This window comes from Diospyros lotus, chromosome 13 (genome assembly GCF_014633365.1).
Source record: "Diospyros lotus cultivar Yz01 chromosome 13, ASM1463336v1, whole genome shotgun sequence".
Taxonomy (NCBI): Eukaryota; Viridiplantae; Streptophyta; class Magnoliopsida; order Ericales; family Ebenaceae; genus Diospyros; species Diospyros lotus.
Genome location: NC_068350.1, coordinates 11,982,753 through 12,009,454, shown reverse-complemented (window position 1 = coordinate 12,009,454; position 26,702 = coordinate 11,982,753). Strand labels below are relative to the sequence as shown.

The 26,702-nt window shown below is 39.6% G+C and overlaps 1 protein-coding gene across 1 annotated transcript; it reads right to left on the bottom strand.

Annotated features, from left to right (window-relative positions):
* Positions 1-120: 120 nt before the first annotated feature.
* On the bottom strand, positions 121-26,702 carry LOC127789170 (neutral ceramidase 2). Its single transcript, XM_052317980.1, has 10 exons — positions 26,465-26,702; positions 25,324-25,731; positions 20,559-20,767; positions 19,513-19,869; positions 2,482-2,746; positions 2,112-2,382; positions 1,889-2,014; positions 1,345-1,408; positions 1,096-1,265; positions 121-917 (listed from the first exon to the last, which is right to left on the bottom strand). Exons 2-10 carry the CDS (start codon positions 25,674-25,676, stop codon positions 369-371), a joined length of 2,364 nt encoding a protein of 787 aa, XP_052173940.1. The 5' UTR covers positions 25,677-25,731; positions 26,465-26,702; the 3' UTR covers positions 121-368.

The window sequence follows — 26,702 nt, the reverse complement described above, 5'->3', positions numbered from 1 at the left end:
ACTTAAAATTTCAAATATTATAGTTATCAAATAGTGTTAACTGCACGAACACTTTTGTTAGTACCATTTACGTTAATTTTATTGTCAAAAACACTTTTCTAATTACGAACCGAACACATATAACAAAACTAACTATTTTTCCTTGAAGGTAATTCTTATAGAGGCCTTTTTTACAAAAGAAATCCCCACGACAACAAAATTTTACACCACCAGGAAGCCGCCGGACGAACGGAAACTAAGTCACACAACGAGGTTGCTTTCTTCTTGTTTGGACAGATACAACAGAAGGCTGAAGCTAAAACCATCGTCCGGGAGTGAAGAATTGGAAGTTGAAGGAGATGTGTAAGTACAAGTGGTAGCACTCACTCTTACGCCACTACAAAGGCACTAGATGAACCTGTGAAATGGTGGATTGAACCAAAAAGCCGTTTAGAAGCACCAAAATGGCTTATCCTGTACACACCTGAAACTGCTGAATCTGGAATTCGCCATTCTATGGTTGCAAAGCTTCGAGGACTGAGTTTAGCCGGCCTCGACCACTTGAAACGAAGACAGAAATCATCGTCATCGTATGCTGGAACCCATGTGTCTCCGCCCTGGAGAAGCTCGACCAGCGCATACGTGCCCTCCGTCATGAGGTCATTCCTCGGGCAAGCAGAGCAGAAGGTGACTGCAACCACGTCACCTCTCTTTAAGGTACAATTTGAAGGAACATCGGCTTTTACATCGCCAAAGCTCGCGCCAGGAGAGGTCATGTCAACAACTACTCGCGGGAGTAAGCTGATTTGCTTGTCAAGAAGATCCGGGGGTTGTGGGCCGGGTTCGACCTTTTGACCACTGACAAGGGCCGCTGCTAGTTTCTTGAACTCCTGAATGTAGGCGTCTAGTGTGTGTGGACCATAAAGGGTAGATGCTCCCTGAAAATCAAAGCATCCATGTCAACATTTATTTGTTGATGTAATTCTGCATTTTTTCAAATTTGAAAAACGCTGATCAGTTCAAACTGCATGCTATTATAACTAAGAAGAATATGGGTAATTGTAGGTTCTGGTGCAAAATCTTCATCCTAGAATTTTAGCAATTTGCCATACAAACCTCGTAGCGCTGCACTTGGTATTCCTCAAAAGTGGTCACATATTGTGAATATGCATTTGTCAGCCCTGCAATGACAACATGGACATTGCTATCAAATTCTCCATTGCCTCCAGAAGTTAGAACCATCTTAACAGCATCTCGTAGTCGTCTGCCAGCCATGGTTGTGAATTCTGTAAGGGACAAAAAGCAGTATTAGTCGTGAGTTAAAAGGGGAAAATACTGGCAAGACAATGGAAGCATCCCAACAACCTCCAGGTACACTGAGCACAACAAGCTGCCCTATTTGCAATATCTGAACTGGAAGTATCGAAGGCTGCAAAAAGTACGTACATGTTTCTCAGTAGCTGAATCATAACACATTGGCCAAATTATCACAAGGATATATAATTAAGACACTTCAAGCTATCATTCACTACAAATTGGAACTTTCAAAGAGCCTCTTTTCTCCCCTATCTGATCAGAGATTTTTATTACAAGTATAAGCTCTATGCGTGCGCATGCACTTGTGTGTGAGAGAGACAGAACTCAAAAAAGCCAATTCATCCTGCTACCTGAACTTTCTGTCTGCTATTCTGAGTTTCAAGGATGTGATAGAGGTCCTTGCTCATGACTAACACCAAGGATATTAAAGATCCACTTTAACAGAATAATCAAACTAAAACATTGGTAATAGTTCCAGCATGATCAATATAATGTAGTTCTATTCTAGTGGAGACTGCCTGTGTAGGGACTAGATGTTCCAACTTTAGCTTCCATGCTCATATGAAGGTCAAAATGAGATGATGTAACTTACTGCCCAGTCATATGGCTCCTTCATTTCACCAGTGTCAAGCAGAATAGGCTTTGGATGTTGACACTTGACCTGTTCATTGCCTGGGGTTTTTAATAAATTCCTCACCAGTTTCCAGAAGGCATTTCCCTGAGACAGTGCCAGAAAACGAGGTTATTCCATGAGTTACACACTGCATCATTTAAGTGTGTTATGTTGGTTTTCCTATGACCTGGAAACTTCTCACCTTATCATCTCCTTGCTTGAAATCAAAAGCTCCAGGTCCATCTGTGGTTCCTGCAGCAAATGCAAAGCCCATTGCAGCTGGACATGTTTTCACCACCTGACACCCCCCTCCTACCTTTGGGATTGTGACCTCAAGGTTGGAGAAGTCAACATATGTATGCCGGTAGCTCACCTTTCCTTTTATTTTCTCAGAAGCTGAATTAAAAAGTTCAACAGCTTTTCTAAATTGCCTTTGTCCAATGATCCGTGTACTTTCAAATTCATCAGGGTAACTGCCACATGAACATGGCACACAGATATTTAAGTCTACATTAGCACAAATGCAAATTTTATGCTTAAAGAAACTTGAATGTTTTCAATAATACTAATACCCTGGGCCTCGTCCATAGCACAACTCATTTTTCCCGTTGCAGGTACTGTGATTGAAATCGCAGGGAAGCCCAGTGTCCATGCAAAATGCACCAAGTACATTTGGGCTAACATCACCAACATTTGACTGGCAGAATGCAGATACAAATTGCGGGCTGTCAGCCTGCCTAAGGGCACTTCTTACCCTTCTAGCAACACTTGAAATTTTTGTTGCTGGTTTTCCAGGTGAAGACTGGAAAGAAGATGCAAGTTCCATCAACTCTTTACCTGTAATGTAAGAACCAAATTAAGAATGACTATTTAATTCTGTCTCCAACGAAATTGAAGGAAATCTTTTAGATGCTATACTGTGCATTCAACTTATGCAGTTCAGTCAATGCACCAGACCGCTCAATTTTAACACCTTTCCTCTACTCCTGCTTTCTCATGATGGCGAAGAATGGATTTTTCTTTCTATTTCAAACAGAGAATGCAAAGGTGGAGAACTCACAAAGTGTTGACGGTGAGTTATACACACATAAGGAGGCTTTTGGTCAGAAACAGAATCTGATATCTTAGGGCCCCTTTGATTTTGTTTTTAGTTAGAATATTGAAAATTGAACCTGTTGTTTGATTTTTGCTGTCAATTGTCATCTATAAACAAAAACAGAACATCATTTGATTTTTGTATGTGTTCAAATTTTAAGTATAATTATTTTATCTGCAATAAAGAATTATATTATTTTAATATAATATATTAATCAATTCTTTAATATCATTATATCGTTAATGTAATATATTAATCAATTTTTTAATGTAATTATAATATTATTATGATATATTAATAACCATTAATAATTTACAGAAAAAAAAACCATTAATAATTATATTATTTTAATATAATATGTCGGGAGATAAGGAGTTTATCTTTTCTCAGTTTAATCAGGTTTATCCGATGGGTTTATGTCTCATTGTTTTATCATTTATTTGTTGGTTATTTTTTAGTTATTCTTATTTGGTTGTTATGGTCAAAAGTAGGTTGAGTCATGATCCTTATCTTTTTGTTTGGTTTCAGTTTAGGTAGTTAGTGTCACAGGAATAGTGGAATAAGGGGGCTCAAGTGTAATTAGTGATTGTTAGTTGATTGTAGAATGAGGCAGGAATGTTGGTTGGTTAGTTAAGCAAGTTGATTTCAAATTTTGTAAATAAGGCAAGTGGCCTTTGGCGCCTTGCCATCTCTCTCTCTCTCTCTCTCTCTCTCTCTCTCTTCCTTCTAGTTCTTTCTCTAAAATTTCTCTTGGCAAGAGGAGTTACGCTTGTCAAAATCGGAATTTTAACAATCTGGTATCAGAGCAAATCTTAGGCCGTGATCTCACCGGAATTCACCATGGCTGACAGCACACGAATGAAACAAATGGAAGCTCAACTGCAGCAAGTCACTGCTGCAATGTCCAACATGCAAATACGGATGGGTGGTCTGGAATCGTCCATGGCAGTAGTGGAAAGGATGATTGAAGCGCCATGTAACGATGGAGGGATGAAATCGGGAACAACACAACCAATTACGTGATCAGATGCAAATGTTTATCCGCATGGTCACAAGCCAGAACCAGGTGAGGCTCTCATCAAATTTCCCTCCTTGAGAGAGATCATATCCCATCTTACCTGGCCATGATCTGCCTTCCTACACAGAAGGTGCCTCTGAATTTGGGGGTGATCCGACAATGGTAGAGGAGAATCACGTGGAGAGGCGGCAAAGCAATCACATAGCTTCCCATCTGCATGGATTTCCAACTCCTAAACTGGAAATACCAATATTCGATGGGACGAACCCGAGGTGGTGGGTGCGTAGGTGTGAAAGCATGTTCAATTTCTATAGGGTGCCGAAGTAGCAGCGCGTGACTTGTAATGGCTTACTTGAACAATGCAAGGGATGCATTGTTTCAAGGATAGATCGGGACTAAGGAAGGATGTCGGTGGGCGGAATTTGTGGAGGACCTCTGCAAGAGGTTCAGAGATTCGAATATGTTGGATGTGGTTGAGGAGTTCAATAAGCTCTGAGAGGAAGGAACGGTCCAGGCATATCAATTGAAATTTGAGGAGTCCCTCATGATCATTCTATACCCCCACCTGACCGAGGGGTATTTTGTTTCCAGTTTCGTGAGTGGGTTAAGCGAAGAATTAAGGCCCACTGTCAAAATGCAGCACCCAAGAATGATTAAGCAAGTCGCGGAATGTGCGAGGCTACAGGAGCTAACGAAAAAGGCATTAATGAGGAAACAAAGAGGGCAGATGAGGGCCCTGAATGTGGGAATGACTCAGATGGGAAATAGAGGATTAGGAAGAGAAGGAAATAAGATGATCCAAAGGAACGCAGGCAGGGGACAATCCTCTGCCTTAACCCTCGTGCCTCTGAATAGCGAGAGGTTCGCAGAACAAAGGAGGAGAGCAAGACTCTACTTTCGTTGCAGGGATCGGTATACTCTTGGACATCAATGTAGAAGGCAACTCCTACCCATAGAAGGAGATGAAGATATGGAGGAGCAAGAGGAAGAAATGCTTCATCAGGGCAGTGAAGGGGGAAGAAAGCATAGAGATATCTCTCCCATAATTACCTGGTTTGTTCTCCTCCCTTAAGAACCACAAACTGGTTCGTGTGTCCCAGTTCGCAGTACATTTTCAAACTGGTTCGTAGCGGTGCACGCACTGAGACACTACAATCAACGAATTGGAATAGTGAGAGGAGAGAGAGGCAGCAAGCGACAAAGTAGTGAGAGGTGAGGGCGAGCCGCCGACGGCGAGGGCAAGGGCAAGGATGAGGGCGATGGAGGGAGTGATTGAGTGAGAGAGGCAAGGCATCGAGCGAATCAACGAAAGCAAGAAAGGGAGAAGGGCAGGAGTGAAGCTTTATAGAGGGGGAGGGGGTGGGTGACTGGGCCTGGGCAGTGGGCCCTTACAAAGAGGGAGGTTTCCAATTTATGGGCCCCAAATAGTCAAATTTTTTGCTCCAAATAAGAAATTAAGAGTTGAAGATGAGGGGTTAATAACTCCAACAACCACGAGATAGTGGTAGACAAGCCACTAAATACGTTCATTACTAGCTACTAAATATTTAAACTTATTGAATATATGAATTTGATAATGTAAAGAATGAACCGAGCAAAATTTTCAAACATACCACGTCCCAAAATAGCACACCAACTAAGCCTACCCCCTACGTACCACATATCTACCTAGGTGAAGTACCACGTACTTGAACCCATACCACAAACAAAAGCGTACCGCATTCCTGATAACTATGATCTTTCCATGCCCTCTAAGGACTTGCCAACAACAAAATATACAAGTGGAAGGGAAATCCAAGGACCACCGACTAATGGTCTTAATAGATAGTGGAAGCACTCATAGCTTCCTTGATGAGGGGACGACCAAAAAGTTAAAGTGTGAATTGACAGGGACTCAACCCTTGTCAGTAACGGTAGCCAACGACAATAAGGTGATGTGTCGATTTGCGTGTGAAGGGTTTTGTTGGGAGATGCATGGGGAGCCTTTTGAAGCTGATCTAAGATTACTGAAGTTAGGGGGTTGTGATATAGTCCTAGGAGTGGACTGGATGAAGGGTGTGAGCCTTATCAACTTTGACTTCAATGCAATGGAAGTCACATTTGAAAATGATGGCAGGAGATTGACCCTTACAGTGAGTCCTGAAACAGGAGTTTGTAAGATGATTACCGAGAGAAGGTTGCAGAAGGTATTAAAGTCTAAATGGATTCAGGTGGCCCAACTGTTTTCAATTGAGGCAGTGGAACATGGAGAAGGGAATACTAAGCAAATGGAAGCGGAGATTACTACCCAACCACGACATTGGCAGGTACACGAAATAGACTTCCTTAATAAACTCTTGCTTAAATTTAAGGACCTTTTTGCTGAACCTCAATCACTGCCACCTTACAGGCCTTTTGATCATTCTATTGTTCCAAAACCAAACACCAAACCTATCAATATCTGAGCCTATAGATATCCCCCTAAACAAAAAGTAGAGATCGAGAACCTGATTAAAGATATGTTGGCAAGGTCAATTGTTCGACCAAGTTAAAGGCCCTATTCCTCACCTATACTATTAGTCAAGAAAAAAGATGGGAGCCAGTGCTTTTACATAGACTACCACCAACTCAATTCCCAAACCGTGAAAAATAAATTCCCTATCCCTACAATGAAAGACCTCCTCGATGAGCTTAAACATGCCAAAGTATTCACCAAATTGGATCTAAGATCAGGGTATTATCAGATACGGATGAACCCTGATGATATCTCTAAAATAGCCTTCTCTACTCATCAAGGACATTACGAATTTTTAGTAATGGCCTTCAATTTAACCAATGCTCCAGCTACCTTCCAAGCCTTAATGAATCACATATTTGAACCCTACCACTGTAAGTTTATGTTATTATTTTTTGATGACATTCTCATCTACAATCCTTCGTTCTCACAACATGTAAACCATCTGGAAACTGCTCTAAAGGTCCTGAGATTCAATCAACTATTTATTAAAAAGTCTAAGTGTTCTTATGCCCAACCAAAGGTAGAATACTTGGGATATGTCATATCTGGTGCAGGAGTTAGCACTGATTCCAAAAAAATAGTTGTGATGCTATCATGGCCGAGGCCCACATCAATAAAGGCCTTGAAAGGATTTTTGCGCCTCACAAGTTACTACAAAAGGTTCGTAAAGGATTATGGAGCAATCAACAGGACTCTCACCAATTTGCTGAAAAAGGAAGGGTTCTGGTGGGATGAGAAGGTAGAAGAGGCGTTTGGGAAGCTTAAGAAGGCAATGAGTGAAGCCCTTACCCAAGCCTTTCACGCTGGAGACTGACGCTAGCAGCATTGGGATAGGAGCAGTACCATCCTAAGAGGGGAGACCCCTAGCTTTCATTAGCAAAGCTTTGAGCCCGAGGCATCAAGGGCTCAATGTCTATGACAAGGAGCTGATGGCGGTGTTAATTGCAGTTGATAAATGGCGTCACTACTTGTAGGGTGGATAATTCAACATAAAAACAGACCATAAGAGTCTCAAATTTCTCCTATAACAGAGGCTACACACGCATCTACAAAAAAAGGGGATTGTGAGATTAATGGGGTTGGATTACATTATCTAATACTGAAAGGGAAAAGAGAATAAGGCAGCAAATGAACTGTCCAGATGTGTTGAAGAAGCAATGGTGACCTCCATCACAGCAGTTATACCTGACTGGTATCAGGAGGTCACTGATAGCTATGCACGCGGTGAATGGGCTAAGGGGATAATGGAGCAACTCACTTTAAACCCCATCTCAAGATTGGGGTTCACCCTAAAGAATGGAGAACTGAGATATCAAGGAAGATTGGTAGTGGAAGATCACGAGGAATTAAAGGGCAAGATTTTGGAGACACTGCATGGCTCTCCACTAGGAGGTCACTCTGGAGTGCAGGGCACTTATCAAAGGGTAAAGCAAATGTTCTTCTAGCCGAAGTTAAGGAAGTACGTTATGGAATTTGTGTTAAAATGTGATACATGCAGAAGGTGTAAGCACGAAACAGTGACCCATCCTGGACTACTCCAACCGCTTCCCATTCCTACCCAAGCATGGACCAATATTTCGATGGATTTTGTGGAGGGATTACCTAAGGCCGAAGGACGGGATTGCATACCAGTAGTCTTTGACAGATTCACTAAATTCTCCCATTTCATTGGCCTAACGCATCCTTTCACAGCTCAGGAGGTGGCCCGCCTCTTTCTCGACAAAGTAGTGCAACTACATGGCGTTACCCAAGCCATAGTCTCGGATAGAGATAAAATCTTTACCAGCCTTTTTTGGAAGGAGCTATTCAAGAGTTTGGGAGCTAAGTTGCATATGAGTTCAGCATATCACCCAGAATCATATGGGCATACTGAACAAGTGAACCAGTGCCTCAAAACGTACTTGAGATGCCTATCTTTCTTACAGCTTAAGGGATGGCATCACTGGCTATCCTTAGCCCAATGGTGGTACAATTCTTGTTACCACAGTGCTATCAGTATCAAGATGACCCCATTCGAGGCCTTATATGGGTATAAACCCCCTCTACTGCCAGCAATAGCAAGGGAACTTAGGGAAGTGACGGTGGAATCCTACTTACAAAAAAGGCAACAAGTGTTGCGGGTGTTGAAGAAGGAATTAGCCAGTGCTCAAAACCGCACAAAGCAGTTTGTTGATCGAAAGAGGATTGACCGGGAGTTTGACGTAGGAGATCTGGTATATCTAAAGTTTAGAAAGGCTCACATGCAAACCTTGACTCAAGGTCAGCACTCCAAATTGAGTCCAAAATACTTTGGCCCTTATCCTATTGTATCGAGGATAGGTAAGGTAGCTTACAAACTGCAGCTACTCCCGAAGTCCCAAGCAGTGTTCTAAAAATTGGCCTAGGCGGCCGCCTAGGCGCTGCCAAGGCGTTAGGCAGCCCTTAGCCGCTGCGATTTTGGCCAAATCGGCCCCCTTAGGCGCTGGCATGGCTAATCAATGCCGAGTGCCGCCTAATCGGCCAGGGCGGCCACCTAGCCGCATGGGCTGCCTCGGCTGCTTGCTCTCTCTGTTGCGGTGCCTAAGAAGATTTAGGGTTTTTTCCCCCTTACTAATTCTCTCTCTCATCTCGTCGCCACCGCTTGCTCTCTCTATTGCCGTCGTCACCAACCGTCTCTCATCACTTTCTCTTTGTGTCTCCTCTCGTCACACGTTGCCGCCGCTTGCTCCCTTTAGTTGTAGTTGCCATCGACGTTGCCATCGACGCTTGCAGGAGATTTGCTCTCTCTTTCTCTAAGTCTCAACCTTTTCTCTCTCTCTGTTGCGACGTTGCCATCGCCTCTCGTGGCCTAATCCCCTTTATATATGCAACAATATTATATATATAATATAATAATTCTATTAATATATAAGTATATCATATATATGTGTTTATAATTTTATATATCTATAAATAAAGATAGATTTATATATATATAATCTCTATATATATATAATTTATTTAAATAATTTTTTTATGTACCGCCTAGGCGTCCTAGGCACTAGGCCCTAGTCTGGTGCCTAGCGCCTTTTAGAACATTGGCCCCAAGTACACCCAGTGTTCCTTGTTTAGCTATTGAAAAAGTCTATAGGGACTCATGCAGCTAGCACTACCCCACCAACTCTCCTACTCAATCCCACGGAGGCCCTAGAGCCTGTCGCTATTGTGGATAGGCGAATCATACACCGACATGGGGCACCTTTGATGCAAGTCCTGGTCCAGTGGTCTAATCTCCATCCGAAGAATAACACTTGGGAGTACATTCCCTAGTTACTCAATCAGTTGCTGAAGGGGAGGGTAATTGTCACAAGAATGATGGAATAAGGAGGCTCAAGTGTAATTAGTGATTGTTAGTTGATTGCAGAATTAGTTAAGCAAGTTGATTTCAAATTTTGTAAATAAGGCAAGTGGCCTTTGGAGCCTAAGGGTGTGCGGGAGCAGTATATATAGCTCTAATGCCATCCTTCCAAGGCATCTAGATAATTATCAATATATTCATTCTCTCTCTCTTGCCATTTCTCTCTCTCTCTCTCTTTTCCTTCTGGTTCATTCTCTAAAATTCCTCTCAACAAGAGGAGTTACGCCTGTCAGAATCGGAATTCTGACAGTTAGATAGTGTGTCATATTTTTAAGGAAGAGAAAAGTGGGTTGTTAACCTCAGAATTGCGTATATATTGAGTCCTAATTTGCAGGAAATTAGACACAATTTTTCTTACTTAAGTTTTAACATGGTATCAAAGTTGTAGGCAGTTTCGTTCCTAAAATCGATACTACCATCCTTTGTGTCCTTAAGCCCTACAAACTTGTACTATTGGAAGATCAAATTCTATCCCCATTTTTTTGACTCAAGAGATCAAGCAAGTACCATCTAGAGACCATGTCTACTGTAACAGAATTTAATGATGTATTTGAGGCACCTATTACAGCAACTATCAATAGAGATAACAAAAGTACAACTCCAACTAGAGAATTACAAAATATTCATGCAACCTATAGGCTAAATGGTAAGAATTATTTAAAATGGTCCTAGCTGGTTTGTACGTTCTTGAAAGAAGGAGGCAAGCTAAGCCATTTGCTCGGCACTGAACCTAAAAAAGGGGATCCTACCTTTGAGGCTTGAGATGAAGAAGACTTTATGATAATGTCTTGGCTATGGAATTTTATGCTTCCGGAGATAAGTGACACTATCATGTTCCTAAGCACAACTCAAGAAATTTGGGATGCTATTAAGCAGACTTACTCTAAAATTCGAGATACAACCCAGATTTATGAGATTAGAACAAAAATCTCAGCTACAAAGCAAGAAAACCAATTAATCACTAAATACTCCAATCTCCTACAGACTTTATGGCAGGAGATGGATTATTATCGGTGCATCAAGAAGACCTGCAGTGAGGATGCAACCCTTCTAAGAAGGTTTGTTGAAAAGTACAGGATTTGTGAATCTATTGTTGGTTTAAATATTGACTTTGATGCAGAAAGGGTATAGATACTTTGGGAAAGAAGAATTGTTATCTCTAAATGAGACTCTAGCTATTGTTTGTGCTGAGGAAGGAAGGAGAGGAGTTATGCTTGAGACTCCTACGGTGGATAATTTAGCTCTAATGATAAGAAAAGTGACCCTACATCATTCCAGTTCTAAACAACAAGGAGGTGAGCCTAAAAGAATACCAGATGGGTCTTGGTCAAACAAACATCTATTGTGGTGTACTTATTGTAAGAAACCTAGACATACCATAGATAAATGTTGGAAGCTACATGGCAAATCCCAAGCTAAGAAGAAAGGGACATCAGGCAAGCAAAAAGTAGAGCAGGCATATGTGGCAAACACTCAACAATCTAGGGAAGGGGATTCTACATAATCATTGACTAAATTTAATAAGGAAGAAATCACAAAGTTGAAACAGTTACTTGGATCCCTAGAGAAGCCAAACAAATTACGTACCTATACCTTAACTTTTTCAAGTATTTCTTCTTTCTCTCATGCTTTAAATGCCTCAAATACTACCCTCTCAGGTGCTTGGATCATTGATTCAGGGGCCACAGATCATAGGACCCGTTTCTCCCAAAAATTTATTTCATGTACCCCCTGTCCTAGAAATAGGAAGATAATTATAGCTGATGGTATAACAACTACAGTTGCTGGTCAAGGAGATGTTTACATTAATGACTCTCTTATATTGAGGAATGCCCTGCATGTACTTAAGTTGTATACTAACCTTGTTTCAATCCAAAAACTCACCACATATTCTAATTGTAGGATGATTTTTCATCCCTCTTATTGTGAAATTTAAGAACAAGACACGAGGAGGATGATTGGGCATGCTAGAAAGAAAGAGAGTCCCTACTATCTTGAGAAACAAAGTGGACAAGAGAATAGGACAACTAAGTTCTCCCCACTATCTTTTCTAACTGAGTCGTCAGAGTCAGGAAAAGAAAGAATTTGGTTACAACACCTACGCTTTGGTCATCCATCTTTTAATGTTTTTAGCATAGTTATCAAAGGCGCGCCTAGGCGCGAGGCGCCTTAAGGCGCCAGTTTGGCGCCTCGCCTGGGCCGAGTCGAGGCCCTCGCCTCGCGTGCCTAGGCGCTAGGGCGTGAGGCACGCCTCATGAAACCTAGGTCTTCTAACTAAATGTTGCAGCCCAGTCGCTCCTCACTCCTCCCGACTCTAGCATCTGCCGCGCTTGCCTCTCCTCTCCAACTCACTGCTCGCTCGCCCGATCTTCCTTTTCCTCTCTAGCCCCAGTCGCGCCTGTCTCCTCTCTTCCTCTCCTCTCCAGCGATCTTCTTCTTCCTCTCCTCTCCAACCACGACCCCCTCCTCTCTTCCTCTCCAGCTCGCCCGATCTTCCTCTCTAGCCCCAGCCGCTCCTGCCTCCTCTCTTCCTCTCCTCTCCAGCTCGCTGCTCACTCAATCTTCCTCTTCCTCTCTAGCCCCAGCCGTGCCTGCCAGTGCCCTTTCCAGCTTCCTCTCCTCTCCAGCCACGACCCCTTGATCTTCCTCTTCCTTTCCTCTCCACTCTCCAGCCGCGCCCTCTTCTTCTATTCTCCTCTGTCGAGTCTGCCCACGTCTTCTCCTATATTGTAAGTTCTTTACTTGTATTTTATTTGTTTATTTCTTGCATTTTTGCCTAATTTATTTTGCTGGCAACTGGTTGCTGAAATTTTTTTTAAGTCTTTATAGTTTATTTCTATCATTAGGAGAATTTTGTGGAAATTGGAACTGTGTTGCAACAGCACAATAAATGTCGTCAACCACTTCCAAAAAGGACCCGGCATGGAATTATTTTGAAGCTGATCCTAATGATAGAAATACCACCACATGTAAATTTTGTCATAAAGTAACAAAAGGTGGTATATTTCGGGCGAAACAACATCTTGTGGGCGGTTTTATGAATACTAAAGCTTATCCAAAATGTCCTCCATCAGTAAAAGAAGAGATTGGAGAGTACATGCAAAAGAAATAAAATAACAGGGATGAGCGAAATATAGTATCATTAGATGATGATCTTCAATTTGGTGAAGGGTATGATGATGATGATAAGCCGCTGCCTCAAAGTAGAAAAAGACCTAATGTATCTACCAGAAGTGGAAGCGGTACTAGTAGTGTTGGTAGTGTTAAAGGGCCAACACAAAAGGGTCCACTTGATGTTTTTCTTAAAGACCCAGAAGTTAATGTGTTGAAAAGCAAGGGCAAAGGAAAGCAAACAAGGTTGGGTGAGCATGATTTTGCAAAAAAAGAGTTAAGAGCTCGAGTTTGTAGAAGCTTTGCACGATGGATGTATGATGCAGACATTCCATTCAATGCAATGATATATGACAGTTTTAAAGTATTTATAGAAGCAGTTGGTCAGTATGGTCCGGATGTGAAGCCGCCTAGTTACCATGAAGTCAAGGTTCCCCTTCTCAAACAAGAGGTGGAAGCCACTCGTGAAATGATGAAAGATCATGAAGAGGCGTGGGCCAAATATGGATGTTCCATTTTGTCAGATGGCTGGAAAGACAAGAGGGAAAGGACATTGATTAACTTTTTAGTCAATTCTCCTAAAGGAAGTATGTTCTTGGAGTCTGTTGATGGTTCTAGTTATTCAAAGACTGGGGAAAAGATGTTTCAATTATTAAGTAAATGTGTGGAAAAGATTAGAGTAAGAAATGTGGTGCAAGTGGTCACTGATAGTGCTTCAAACAATGTTTTAGCAGGTATGAAATTCATTTTTGTAATTTGTATTATGTTTATAAATAGAACAATTTGAATATTCATTATATATTTATTATTTACTAATATCTTGTTAATTTCACTCTAAATAATAACAGAAAGATTTTTGGAGGCAAAATATCCTACGTTGTTTTGGACACCATGTGCAGCGCACTGCTTGGATTTAATGTTGGAAGATATTTTCAAGTTGCCTAATATGAAGAAGACATTTGAGAGAACTGTTATGGTGAATAGCTATATCTATACTCGTTCGGGTCTAGTAAACATGCTTAGAAGATTTACTGACAAGAAAGAGTTGTTGAGGCCTGCAAAAACACGGTTTGCAACTGTCTTTATCACTTTGGGCAGGATGCATAGTCTGAAAAGCAACCTTAGAAGGATGTTTACCTCTGAGGAGTGAATGACAAGCAAGTGGGTAAAAGAAGCGGGGGCTAAAAAGGTTATAGAAGTGATTTTGATGCCTTCATTTTGGAACAATGTTGTATTTGCTTTAAAGGTGGCTGGTCCATTGGTGTGTGTATTGTGCTTAGTGGATGGTGAGAAGAAGCCTGCTATGGGATACATATATGAGGCCATGGATAGGGCCAAAGAAGCGATTGCTAACTCTTTTAATGGGGATGAAAAGAAGTATGCACCCATTTTTCAGATCATTGATAATCGATGGGATGTTCAGCTTTATCGCCCCTTGCACGCAGCTGGTTGGTACTTGAACCCAAAATATTTCTACAAGGCTAAACGTATAGATCCAAAGATCATGATTAGCTTATATGAATGCATTAGAAAGTTAAATCCAGATATAAAGGTTTAAGACTAAATTGATGCTGAGCTTTCTATGTATAACAATGTAGATGGGTTCTTTAGAAACTATATGGCTATTAGAAAGAGAGCTGAGAAATCACCAGGTACACACACACACACATATATATATATATTACATTATATATATAATCATTCTAGATAATAGATAATAACTAACCCATGAATTTTATTGGACAGCTGAATGGTGGGCTTCATATGGAATGTCAACACCCACGTTACAAAAATTTGCAATTAAAATTCTTAGCTTGACTTGTAGTTCATCTGGGTGTGAACGTAATTGGAGTGTGTTTGAAAATGTAAGTGCATTGTACATATATATAACACTTACAATTTTTATTAGTAGTTGGTTTGTTTCATGCAGCTTATTCTTAGTATGTTTTTGCATAAATTGTTGCAGCTTCATACTAAACGGAGAAACAAACTTGATCAACTTCGTTTAAACGACTTGGTGTTTGTAAAATACAATAGAGCATTGAGGCGTCGGTATCAAATGCGTGATACCATTGACCCTATCATATTGACCGACATTGATGAAAGCAATGAATGGTTGACTGGAAAACTTGATGAGGAGAATAATAAAGATGATGAAATTGTTTTTCCAGATGACGTTGGGGATGGGTTGACATGGAGTAATGTTGCTGCGGCTGCAGAAGTTGGAGAGCCTAGTTATCAATTTAGAACTAAACAAACTCGATCACAATTGGGATCAACTTCGGCTTCGACTTCAAAGCGGCGAGTAACTCAGGAGATTGAAGAGGAGAAGGAAAGTGAGGCAGGGACTGAAGATGATGAAGACTTGGAAGAGGGAGAAGAATTGAGAGATGAAGAAGAAGATGAAGGGGATGATGAAGATATTGACCTTGATGTTGATGATCTCCTTGATGATGATTGATTAAAAAACTTCTTTATATTGATTGTGGACTTGTAGTGTTTATGTGTTTGTTTAGAACTTTGCATTATAATTGGTACTTGGTAAAGTTTGAGACTTTAAGTTTGAACTTTGATGATGTTTCTAGTTTAGAATTTGCATGATGAATGAATTAACTTTGATGTTGTTAGTTTATAGAATTTGAAGATAATGAATCATGAATGATATGAATGTGTTATTATTGATAATTTGATAGTTGTTTATGATTTTACAAGATTTTGAGTTTTTTTCCTAAAAGGTGCGCCTCGCTTCACAAAGGCGCGCCTCGCCTCGTGCGCCTCGCGCCTTTCAGAACTATGGTTTTTAGATTGATGTATCCTTTATTGTTCAAAGGATTAGTTGAAGAGGACTTTCAATGTGATATATGTGAACTCGCAAAGCATAAGAAAACATCTTTTCCAGTTAATATGAAAAGAAGTTTTCTTCCATTTGCTCTTATCCATAGTGACATATGGAGTCCCTCTCCCATTTCTAACATCATTGGGGCTCGATGATTTGTCTTTTATTGATGATTGTACTCATGTCACATGGGTTTATCTTTTAAAGAACAAATTTGAAGTGAGTTCCACATTTCTAGTTTTCTATAATATGGTGAGGACCCAATTCAATGTTGAAATTAAAAGAATTCGGTCTAATAATGCTAAGGACTATTTCAATCAGTTCCTTACTTCCTATTTCCAAGCAAAAGGCATAATCCATGAATCCTCTTGTGTTAATACCCCACAACAAAATGGGGTGGCTGAGAGGAAGTATGGACACCTTCTTACTATTACAAGGGCTCTCCTATTTCAAAGAAATGTTCCAAAACAATATCAGGGGAAGCCATTTTAACTACTACTCAGCTTATAAACAGATTGCCTTCGAGAAACCTAAGTTCCCAAAGTCCACTCCATTGTTTTCTCAATTCTTTCCATCGGTTTCAATTTCCAATGGCCTTATGCCTAGAGTGTTTGGGTGTGTAGCATTTGTTCATTTACACTCTCAACATAGGGGGAAACTTGATCCTAGAACTCTTAGATGCATCTTTGTGGGGTATTCACCTACTGAAAAAGGTTACAAGTGTTTCCATCCACCAACCAAGAAATTCTTTGTATCAGTGGATGTTACATTTGCCGAACAAAATCAATATTTTACTCAGCATTCTCTTTAAGGGGAGACCTCAATAATTGAGGACAAGGACAAAGATTTTTTCCTCCTTGAATTTCCATCCTCGTTACCCCCCTCTGTTCCACACTTACAACCTACTGTTTCACCCTTACAACCTACACCTAATACTTAGACCAAAACCCAAGAACAAATACAAGAGGTATACTCAAGAAGAAAGGGACCAATTGCTCATCTGGCACCTGTTCAAGCATCCGAATCAACACCTAGTCCTGTTACTAATCATAATGAGGTAATCATTTCTCCTTCTACCTCTCGTAATGAGATTGAACCTGTTGCTGACCCATCTAACTCAAGTGATAGTGAACTTCCTATTGCTAATCGTAAAGGAACTAGAGCTTGCACAAAGCATCCTTTGCACCTATTTATGTCCTACAAAAATCTGTCTCCTAGTCATAAAGCTTTCCTTACAAACATAAGCTCCATTCCCATACCAAAAACAGTATCTAAGGCATTAAGTGATGAGAATTTGAGGAATGCTATGAAGGTAGAGATGCAGGCTCTTGAAAAAAATAGGACATGGGATCTTGTAAGGCTGCCTAAAGGGAAGAAACTAGTGGGGTGTAGATGGACATTCACAGTTAAATATAACTCAGATGGGTCATTATAAAGATATAAACCAAGATTGGTCGCTAAGGGCTACACCCAAACCTATGGTGTAGATTATCTTGAAACCTTTGCTCCAATTGCAAAAAATGAACACCATAAGGATATTGTTGTCACTAGCAGCTAACCTTAGTTGGAAATTGCAACAAGTTGATGTGAAAAATGCTTTTTTACATGGAGATCTAGAGGAAGAAATCTATATGGACGTGCCATCAAGATTATGTTCAAAAGCAGGAGAGGATATTGTATGTAGATTGAATAAAGCTCTATATGGTTAGAAGCGGTCTCTAAGAGCATGGTTTGGAAGATTTACCAAAGCGATGCTAAGTTTGGGATACAAGCAAAGCCAAGGAGATCATACTCTATTTGTAAGGCATTCGTTTTCTGGAAAGGTCATTGTTTTATTGGTTTACATGGATGACATTATAGTGACAGGGGATAAATTGGAAGGAATAGAAAGCCTAAAGAGGTGTTTGATAAAGGAGTTTGAAATTAAGAAGTTAGGCAAGCTAAAGTATTTCTTGAGTATCGAAGTGGCTCACTCTCAACAGGGGATTTTCATATCTCAACAAAAGTATATTCCTAATCTATTAATAGACACAAGTATGCTAGGATGCAGACCTACTGAAATCCCTATTGAGCCTAATCATCAACTTGGTGACAACCTAGAAGATGCAGTAACAAATAAGAGCCTCTACCAAAGACTAGTTGGGAGGCTCATCTATCTGTCACATACTAAGCCAAACATAGCATATGCTGTTGGAGTTATTAGTCAATTCATGCACAATCCTAATGTGATACACCTGAAAGCAGTACATCAAATTTTACATTACTTAAAAGGTACACGGTAAGGAAATTTTGTTCAAAAGGGGACAAGAATTAACTCTTAAAGTCTAAACAGATGCTGACTATGCAGGGTCAATAATGGACAGGAGATCAACATCTGGGTATTGCACATTCCTAGGGGGAAATATTGTAACTTGAAGGAGTAAGAAGCAGAGTGTTGTGGCAAGGTTAAGTGCAAAGGCTAAATTCAGGTCAATAGCCCTTGGAATATGTTAGTTGTTATGGGTAAAAATAATTCTAGAAGATCTAAAAGTCAGGTGAAAGGCTCCTATAAAGCTATATTGTGATAATAAGTCAGCTATTAATATTGCACACAATCCAATGCAACATGACTGCACAAAACATGTGGAAGTTGACAGGCATTTTATAAAAGAATAATTGAAAAATGGTCTAATTTGTATCCCATTTGTGTCTACGAGAAATCAATTTGCAATTTTGCAAACTTACTCACTAAAGGCCTTCCGGGTGCAGTTTTTCAAAGGATAACAAGCAAGCTAGGAATGGAGGATATCCATTCACCAGCTTGAGTGGGAGTGTCGGGAGATAAGGAGTTTATCTTTTCTCAGTTTTATCAGGTTTATCTGATGGGTTTATGTCTCATTGTTTTATCCTTTATTTGTTGATTATTTTTTTGTTATTCTTATTTGGTTGTTATGGTCAAAAGTGGGTTGAGTCTTGATCTTTATCTTTTTGTTTGGTTTCAAACTAGATGGTTAAATAGTGTGTTCTATTTTTAAAGAAGTGGGAAGTGGGTTGTTAACCCTCAGAACTGTATATATATTGAGTCCTAGTTTGTTGGAAATAAGACACGATTTTTCTTGCTTAAATTTTAACATAATACATTGATCAATTCTTTAATATTATTTTCTTGTTAATGTGATATATTAATCAATTTTTAATGTCATTATATTATTTTAATAATATATTTCTAATATAATTAAACAAAAGCTTGAATAATAAGAATGAAAATTGTTGTGTTGGTGAGTGAAAATGGCAAAAGGAATTGAAACCAACTCACAAACAACTTTTAGGTGTATCCATTTTTTAACATTATTTCAATTTTGAGGTTAATTTTTTTAACACTAGACACAAAATCAAACAGTATTTTCATGTGTTCATTTTAAGATTTTGGAAATGAACATAAAAAATTGAAAACAAACGCAAATTCAAACAAGCCCTCTAGCTAATGAGAGCCTGAATGATTGTAAAATATACAATATGTATAGCAACAAAAATTACCAAAAAACTGTTGGAATGTCATGTCTAAAACAAGTCCAATTGAATCTTCATTCTTTTTAGTTAAGTGAAGCAGGCTTAATTTAGGTTTGCTTCCCTCACAATTTTGCAGGTGCAAATAAAACTCTTATCTGACAATAGTAGATGTTAACTCACGGTTTTTATGAAGGCTGGGAATTATGCTGGACACTCTTCGAGGGATTCTAACATCGCCAGCTGTCTCATAATTCAGACTTCCAAAATCATTTGCGAAAGATCTATTTTCATACCAATCCTCCATAAATCGTGCAGCAGCTCCTTTATTGTCACCACTAATCAATGAGTTTGTTCGGCTCATGGAAGTTCCATGTGTTGCAAACCAATTGAAACTGCCTATTGGTCCCCATTCATCATCTACAAACTTCAAAAGAGTCATTTCTTTATCAACATTGTACTTATATTTGCTCCTTTCTGTCGCTGGGTTGTTGAGATAAGCACTAGGACTACGGTTTATACTAGTATCTAAGAGCTCTCCTGCAAAACCATCATGAACAATTAGCCTATTTACAGAATAGGGAACAAAGAATGTCAATTAATGATGAGAAGTATAACCAAATAGAGAAAAGAAAAAGGAGGAAAGATCGGATCTAGTCTACTTGGCAGCCTGGTGAATGACAACATGAAGGACTACTGCTTTAAAACACAGAACTCATCAGTCATATGGTGAATAGGATCATCACCACAATACAACCACATTCAAAAGGCAATAGAAGCCAACTTCTAGGTCATAAAGAGAATTAGTGCTTCTTCAGACAATATACAATAATTATTTAAGAAAATGAGTGTTCAGCAAGCAAAATATAACAACATTAAGAGATTGACTACATCTGAAATATAAATATCAGGAGATTGACTATATTAGGATATAAATTTTTATAGATTTCTTTTCAGACTGTACAATCTGGAGACAATAACTCCAGCCCCATGGAAGCATTGACCGTTCAAACACCAAAGTTCATATTTTGAAAGCACCTAGTTGCTCATGTTCAATATTAATTTTGATGGGTTCAGTTGTCAGCTGTTGGACTTCTCTACCTGGAGAAGGTATCCAGGCTAGCTAGTCTCAGTTTTGATTGGACAAGTAACACTAAGAAAATCTAGTTAATAGGTTTGTGAAAGCAAGATTAAGCTAAAAGAGATGAATTATAAATCATTTTCTGTACCTTTATTCACAAAAATTGAACCCGGGTGAAGATTCTCATGAGCTTGCACTATGCTTTTCTCAATTCCATCAACAATGACATCAAATGATTGGCGTACAAATCCAAGAGATGTCACAATATATATCACATATTCCAGATAACCACCAGGACCAGCATGAGTATGAGTGCCGCTGACAGCAACATTATGTTCACTATACAGGTCTCCATACCTTCAAAGAAAAATAAGAACAACTATTCAGTAAGCTAGACCATTTCTGCATTCCAAAATTCAATCCCTAATTTGAAACCCACTCCTGATGGCAATTTTATATGGAATACCAAGTTCATGCCTCCGACATTCTTGAATTTCCTACTAATGAATTGATTGGCATCAGAGCAAACTAAGGAATCGATTGCTCACAAGAGGAAAGCAACCCCAAAGGTGTTAGAATTTTTAATTAGAAATTGCTTGAATATGCAATTTTTTCTTTAAAATTCTAATGTGGGTTTTTGGCCTAACGAAAGAATGGTAGGACATCTAAATGAGCACAAAGAAATTTGTCGTCATATAACAGTTTGGTGGACTAGCCGTTTGAATGGGAGGATAATTAGAGTGAATGAACATATAACTAATTTCCCCGACGCCATCGAGGACATAGTAACGAATCCCCCAAATCTCATGGTCGATATCATGATAGGCAACCTCGACATTCTACGGATGAGCTATGTAACTGAAATATTAAGCCCTAATTGGTGGGAAGTGGCACAAATAATTTTAGACAAGGATCCCCCTCTAACCTACCACCGATTCACCAAACTTTTAATAGAGGAAAACCCAAAGCCTGAAGAAGCCCAATGGAAGAAGATGAGAAGCTGGAGGAAGAGCTAGGAGAAGAGGAAGAGGAATAGGAAGAAGAGCCAAAAGAATGGGAAGAACAAGAAGACAGACCTGAAAAGCAGAATATGTCTCATCACTCAAGCATGGATGTCTTCTTCAAGGCCAACGAGGAGGAAACGAATCAACCTACTAAGAAAACAAAGAACTAGAACAGAGTGTTACCCCTTCGGAACCTCAAATTTTTTATGTAATCATTAGAAACGACTAATGAGCTCCATATGAAAGGAGAAATATGATGTTGTCATGACACTATGGATTTCCCAAGGTTAGATTAGTAAATATAATAGTAGGAGTTTACATTTACTTTTGTATTTTCTATTATAGGGCTTTGTCTTTAGCCAATAGGCAATTAGGTTGTTTGTTACATTGCACATGGGTGCAAGTGGAAAGCTGTTAGGCTATATATATAAGCCACAGCTGAGGATGGAAGATTGATGTTTTTGAATTGATAATTGAGTACTTCATTTCCCTCTCTTGAATCCTCTCAATCTCCCTCCAAACCCCCTCTAATCTCTCTCTTAATTTCTCTCTTTTTCTCTCGGTTATTCCCAATCTCCCTCTCTATTTTGTTCTTTCTTAATTTCTCTCCATTTCTTCAGATCTAACTCTCTCAATTCCTTCCCAATTACTTCTTAAACCTGTTATGAACCCTAGGTTCATGACAGATGTGTAGTAAGGTTCGATGAAATGCAATTGTCTTTATCTTTCACCTTGCAAGTTGAGAATAACTAACCTAGTAATAACTAACCACAGATGGTTCAAACACGAAGAGAACTCGTCGAAAGTAATCCCAACAATGAGGGCAATCGAATTGACCCCATGAAGCAATTAACGGAGAACATGTTAGGGTATATGCAAACCAAAGAATTGATGTCTTCGAACGTTACCAAGAGCAAAACCCTATAGTATTCCAAGGTAAGGCAGGCACTAACCCTAGTGGAAGTGAGTTTTGGTTAGAAAAAATGGAGCAACAACTAGATCATATTGGTTGTAGCAATGAGGAAAAAGTCAATTGTGTCATATTCATGCTATGAGATGAAGCAAGCCAATGGTGGGACATGATCAAAAGAAATCTTGAAGCACTACCACCCACCCTAGGACCTGAGATCATTGAATATGACACAACGTTGAACCCAACTCTCACTTGGGAGAGATTTAAAGAATTGTTTAATGCTAAGTACTTTAAGTAGAGAAATCTCAAAAAGCTTAAGCATTCATGAACTTATGGTAGGACGAATAACATGTAAGTGATTCAATATGAAGTAGAATTTACTCGTTGATCAAATACATGCCCTTATATGAAAAGGACAAGACTAAAAATGCCTGCAAGTTATTGGAAGGACAACAATCGGAGCTCCTATAATCAATGAGCACAGTCCACGTACAATCCTACGCCAATGTGGTTTTCAAGGCAACGATGGCATAAACGAACCTCACAAGGATGGGAATGCTCGAGGAGGGAACAACGGAGGATAGGATCAACACAGGCAAGTTCAAACAAAAGCTTGGATTGCAAGGGAGAGACTTCAAGAAAGGAGGGGGCAAGCCTTACCCTTGCAAGAAGAAGCACCCAAGGAAAATGTAGAAACTCAACCACGTGCTACAACTATGGGGAGATGGGTCATATTTCCCAAGCTTGCTCAAACTGGAATAGGTGAGGAAAATGAAGGAACTCACAGGAACCTAATGCAGTCAAGTCTACAACCTAACCAAGGGGGACGCACATGACAACTAGGTCGTGACTCAAGGTACCATGTTCATTTTTCGTACCCTTGTACATATAGTAGTAGATTCAGGATCTATGCATTCATTCATGTCACACACCTTATCAAGAAACTTGGGAGTGGAACTTGAAATACTGGGGTACAAGATGGTGATCACTACAACTATGGAAAAAACTTTAGAAACCATAAAGGTGTGTCTGGGTTGTGGGGTATCAATAGGAGACATTGAATTCTTAGCGTACCTAAATCTCTTAGAGATCCAAGATTTTGACATCATCATTGGGATGGATTTCCCATCCAAATATGATGCCAAGGTAGATTGTTAAACCAAGACAATTACCTTGATGGGACCAAACGAAGTAAAGGCCTAGTTCCAAGGTTAAGGAAGATCACAAGAAAAGAGAATGATCTCGACTTTGAGAGTCGCTCATCTATTGAAAATGGGAGCATACGAAAAGGGCAGTCGCTCATTACTTGTTGGAGTTCCAATCATAGTCCTTCCAAAAAGTTACAAGCCTTTTCAATCTCGTCTTTTTCATATAAGGGCATGTATTTGATCAACCGAATAAATTTTGCCTCGTATTGGGCCACAAACATGTTCATTTATAGTAAGTTCACAAACGTCTAAGCTTTCTCTATTTTCCAACAAGTTAAAAAGTACTTTGCATTAAACAATTTTTTAAATCTCTCCCATGTGAGAGTTGGGGCCAATGTCATGTCATATTTAACAATCATGGGTGTCCTAAGGCAAGTGTTAAGGCTTCAAGATTTCTTTTAACCATCTTCCATCATTGATCTACTTCATCCCATGGCATGAATGTGGCACAAGTGACTTTTTCCTCATCGTTGCAGCTAATATGATCCAACAGTTGTTCCAGTTCTTCTAACCAAAACTCATTTTCACTTGGGTCGGTGCCTGTCTTGCACCTAAATATTGAAGGGTTTTACTTTCAGTTACGTTCGAAGACGTCAGATCTTTGGCTCGCAAGTTGGAGTCCTTGCATATACCCCAGCATGTTCTCCATTAATTGCCCCATGCGGTCCATTCGGTTGCTCTAGTTGTTGGGATTTCTCCTTACAAGTTCCCTTCTTGTTTGAATCATTCATGGTTATTACCATATTAGTTATTCTCAACTTGCAAGGTGAAAGATAAAGATAATTGCATTCATTGAACCTCAATACACATCATACTACTCCTTTCATACGAAGCTCATTAGTAATTTCTAATGATAAAAATTATGAGGTTCCTAGGGGTCACACTCCATTCTAGTTCTTCGTTTTCTCAGTAGGTTGATTCACTTCTCCTCGTCGGTCTCGAAGAAGAGGTCCATGCTTGAGTGATGGGACATATTCTGCTCTTCATGTCCTTCCTCTTGCTCGTCCAATTCTTCTTCCCATTCTTCTAGCTCTTCTTGCAGTTCCTCTTCCTCTTCTTCTGTCTCTTCCTTCGGCTCTTCATCTTCTTCCATTGGGTTTTCTTTAGGCTCAAGTTTTCCTATACTAAAAGTTTGGTGGATTGATGGCAAGTTAGAGGAGCATCCTCGTCTAAAATTATTTGTGCCACTTCCCTCCAATTAGGGCGTAATATTTCAATTACATAGCTCGTCCAATGTCAAGGTTGCCTATCAAAATATTGGTCATCAGATATGGGGGGAAAATCTATTACTATGTCCTCGATGGTGTTGAGGAAATCAGTTATATGTTCGTTTACCCTCATTATCTTCCCATTCAAACAACTAGTCCGCCAAGCTATTATACGATGACAAATCTCTTCGTACTCATCCGGATGTCCTGCCATTGTACCGCTAGGCCAAAAGCCCACATTAGAACTTTAAGAAAAAATTGCATATTCAAGCAATTTCTAATTAAGAATTCTAACACCTCTAGGGTTGCTTTCCTTGTGCAAGCAATCATTCCTTAGTTTGATCTAATATAACAATGTAAATTCAGAAATATCTACTGGAAAACACCTTTCAAACTGATTTTCATGATGTAACTATCCAAAATCTATTACTGAAATGCACCAAGGGAGTGATACCCATGTAAAAGATCAAAACACTTTTCAGTTATTGCAAATGTTTTGCAGGTCCAGCAGGTGTCTTTTTGCACTCTGTTAGTTACACCCATATGAGTTCACCTAAGTCATAGCAAGATTGATATCTACCTCGCTTTCAGCCTTTCAAGAACTTTTAGCGTGACAATCTGTGAGGCCATGCAGGCATCAAGATTCACAAATACTACACGATCTCCCTGAGGTTCTGCCACAATGAATGTACGAGCTCGGAGTCTAAAGTGAACTCCAGAAGTAGTCTGTTCCATATTTGCATATCCCATCATATTGACATCTGCTGCCGGACCTGTTATATCATAGCTTCCAAGGCCAATCAAATAAGAGGATGCTGATAGAATTCCCCCGACATTAAGTAGCATGCATAGTAAGAAGCCGCACAAGGACCACAACCACATAGTTGTTGGTGGCCGTGTTACAAAATGGGGGAACAGGGATAGCAACTCCATAATCCTCTTGAACTAAAGACTGTCCCTCATACAATTATCTCCATCCTTTGCCAAACTGAAAGATAAAACATGTGAGCAGCTATTCATCTTTAATCATTTGAATTCACAATGAGTTATCATACACAATATTCAAGTTCTTCTGCAAGTAGATTTTTAGTGTAGCACCTCTGTAGAATTGACTAGTATATTTATAGACTAAATGAAAGATCCAAAAGAAAGGGAGCATGGTCAGGTCTCAAATTTAGGCATTTCATAATCAGAAACCTTAAGCATATGAATCATATCCAAATAAAAGAACAAAGAGGAGGGGCTGTCCCTTGACAGAAAAGGCTGAAGAAGTGTTAAAATGGGTTTTGACGAACAGAACATGTAAACTTGTTCAGCTTTCAACAGTTGATTTCAAGTCTCACTAACTACGGCTACTCCTTTTTTCCCCTTACGTAAATATGAAATTTACTGCCCAAAAAAAAAAAAAAAAGAAGATAAATTTCATGGTCGTCAGAAACAAAGAAAAACTTACATGCAAGCATCTGAGCTACCTAAAAAGCCAAACAGAAACGTCTCAACTTAAGAACAGTTGCCCTAACACAAACACGAGACCGATACGATGGCAGGTTATGACAAGATAGTTAAACACCAGCCCAAAGAGTCCAAATATAATGCACATCTGGCACTTGACTACAGAATCTTCAAATAAAAACAGAACCTTGATACCATCAAATCTGGTCTGAGTTAACATACCAATCCGTCCTCACAAACACTACACGACACAGAAAGTGGAGAAGTACCTTGGAAGTAACCGGACTCTCTCGATTCCGACAAAGAATTCACAAATGGAAATGAGAGTGATCAGAGGCCTCGAAAAGCAAATACCTAACTTTGCTCGATCGACTGACCTGATGTGAACAGAAAGAAAGAAAGAAAGAATCCACCGGTTAACGGTGGGCGTTTTCCGCCATGATCTTGTACTATAAATTGAAATATATTTGCTTTGGATAAACCGTAAGCGGACAGGAATATATCAAA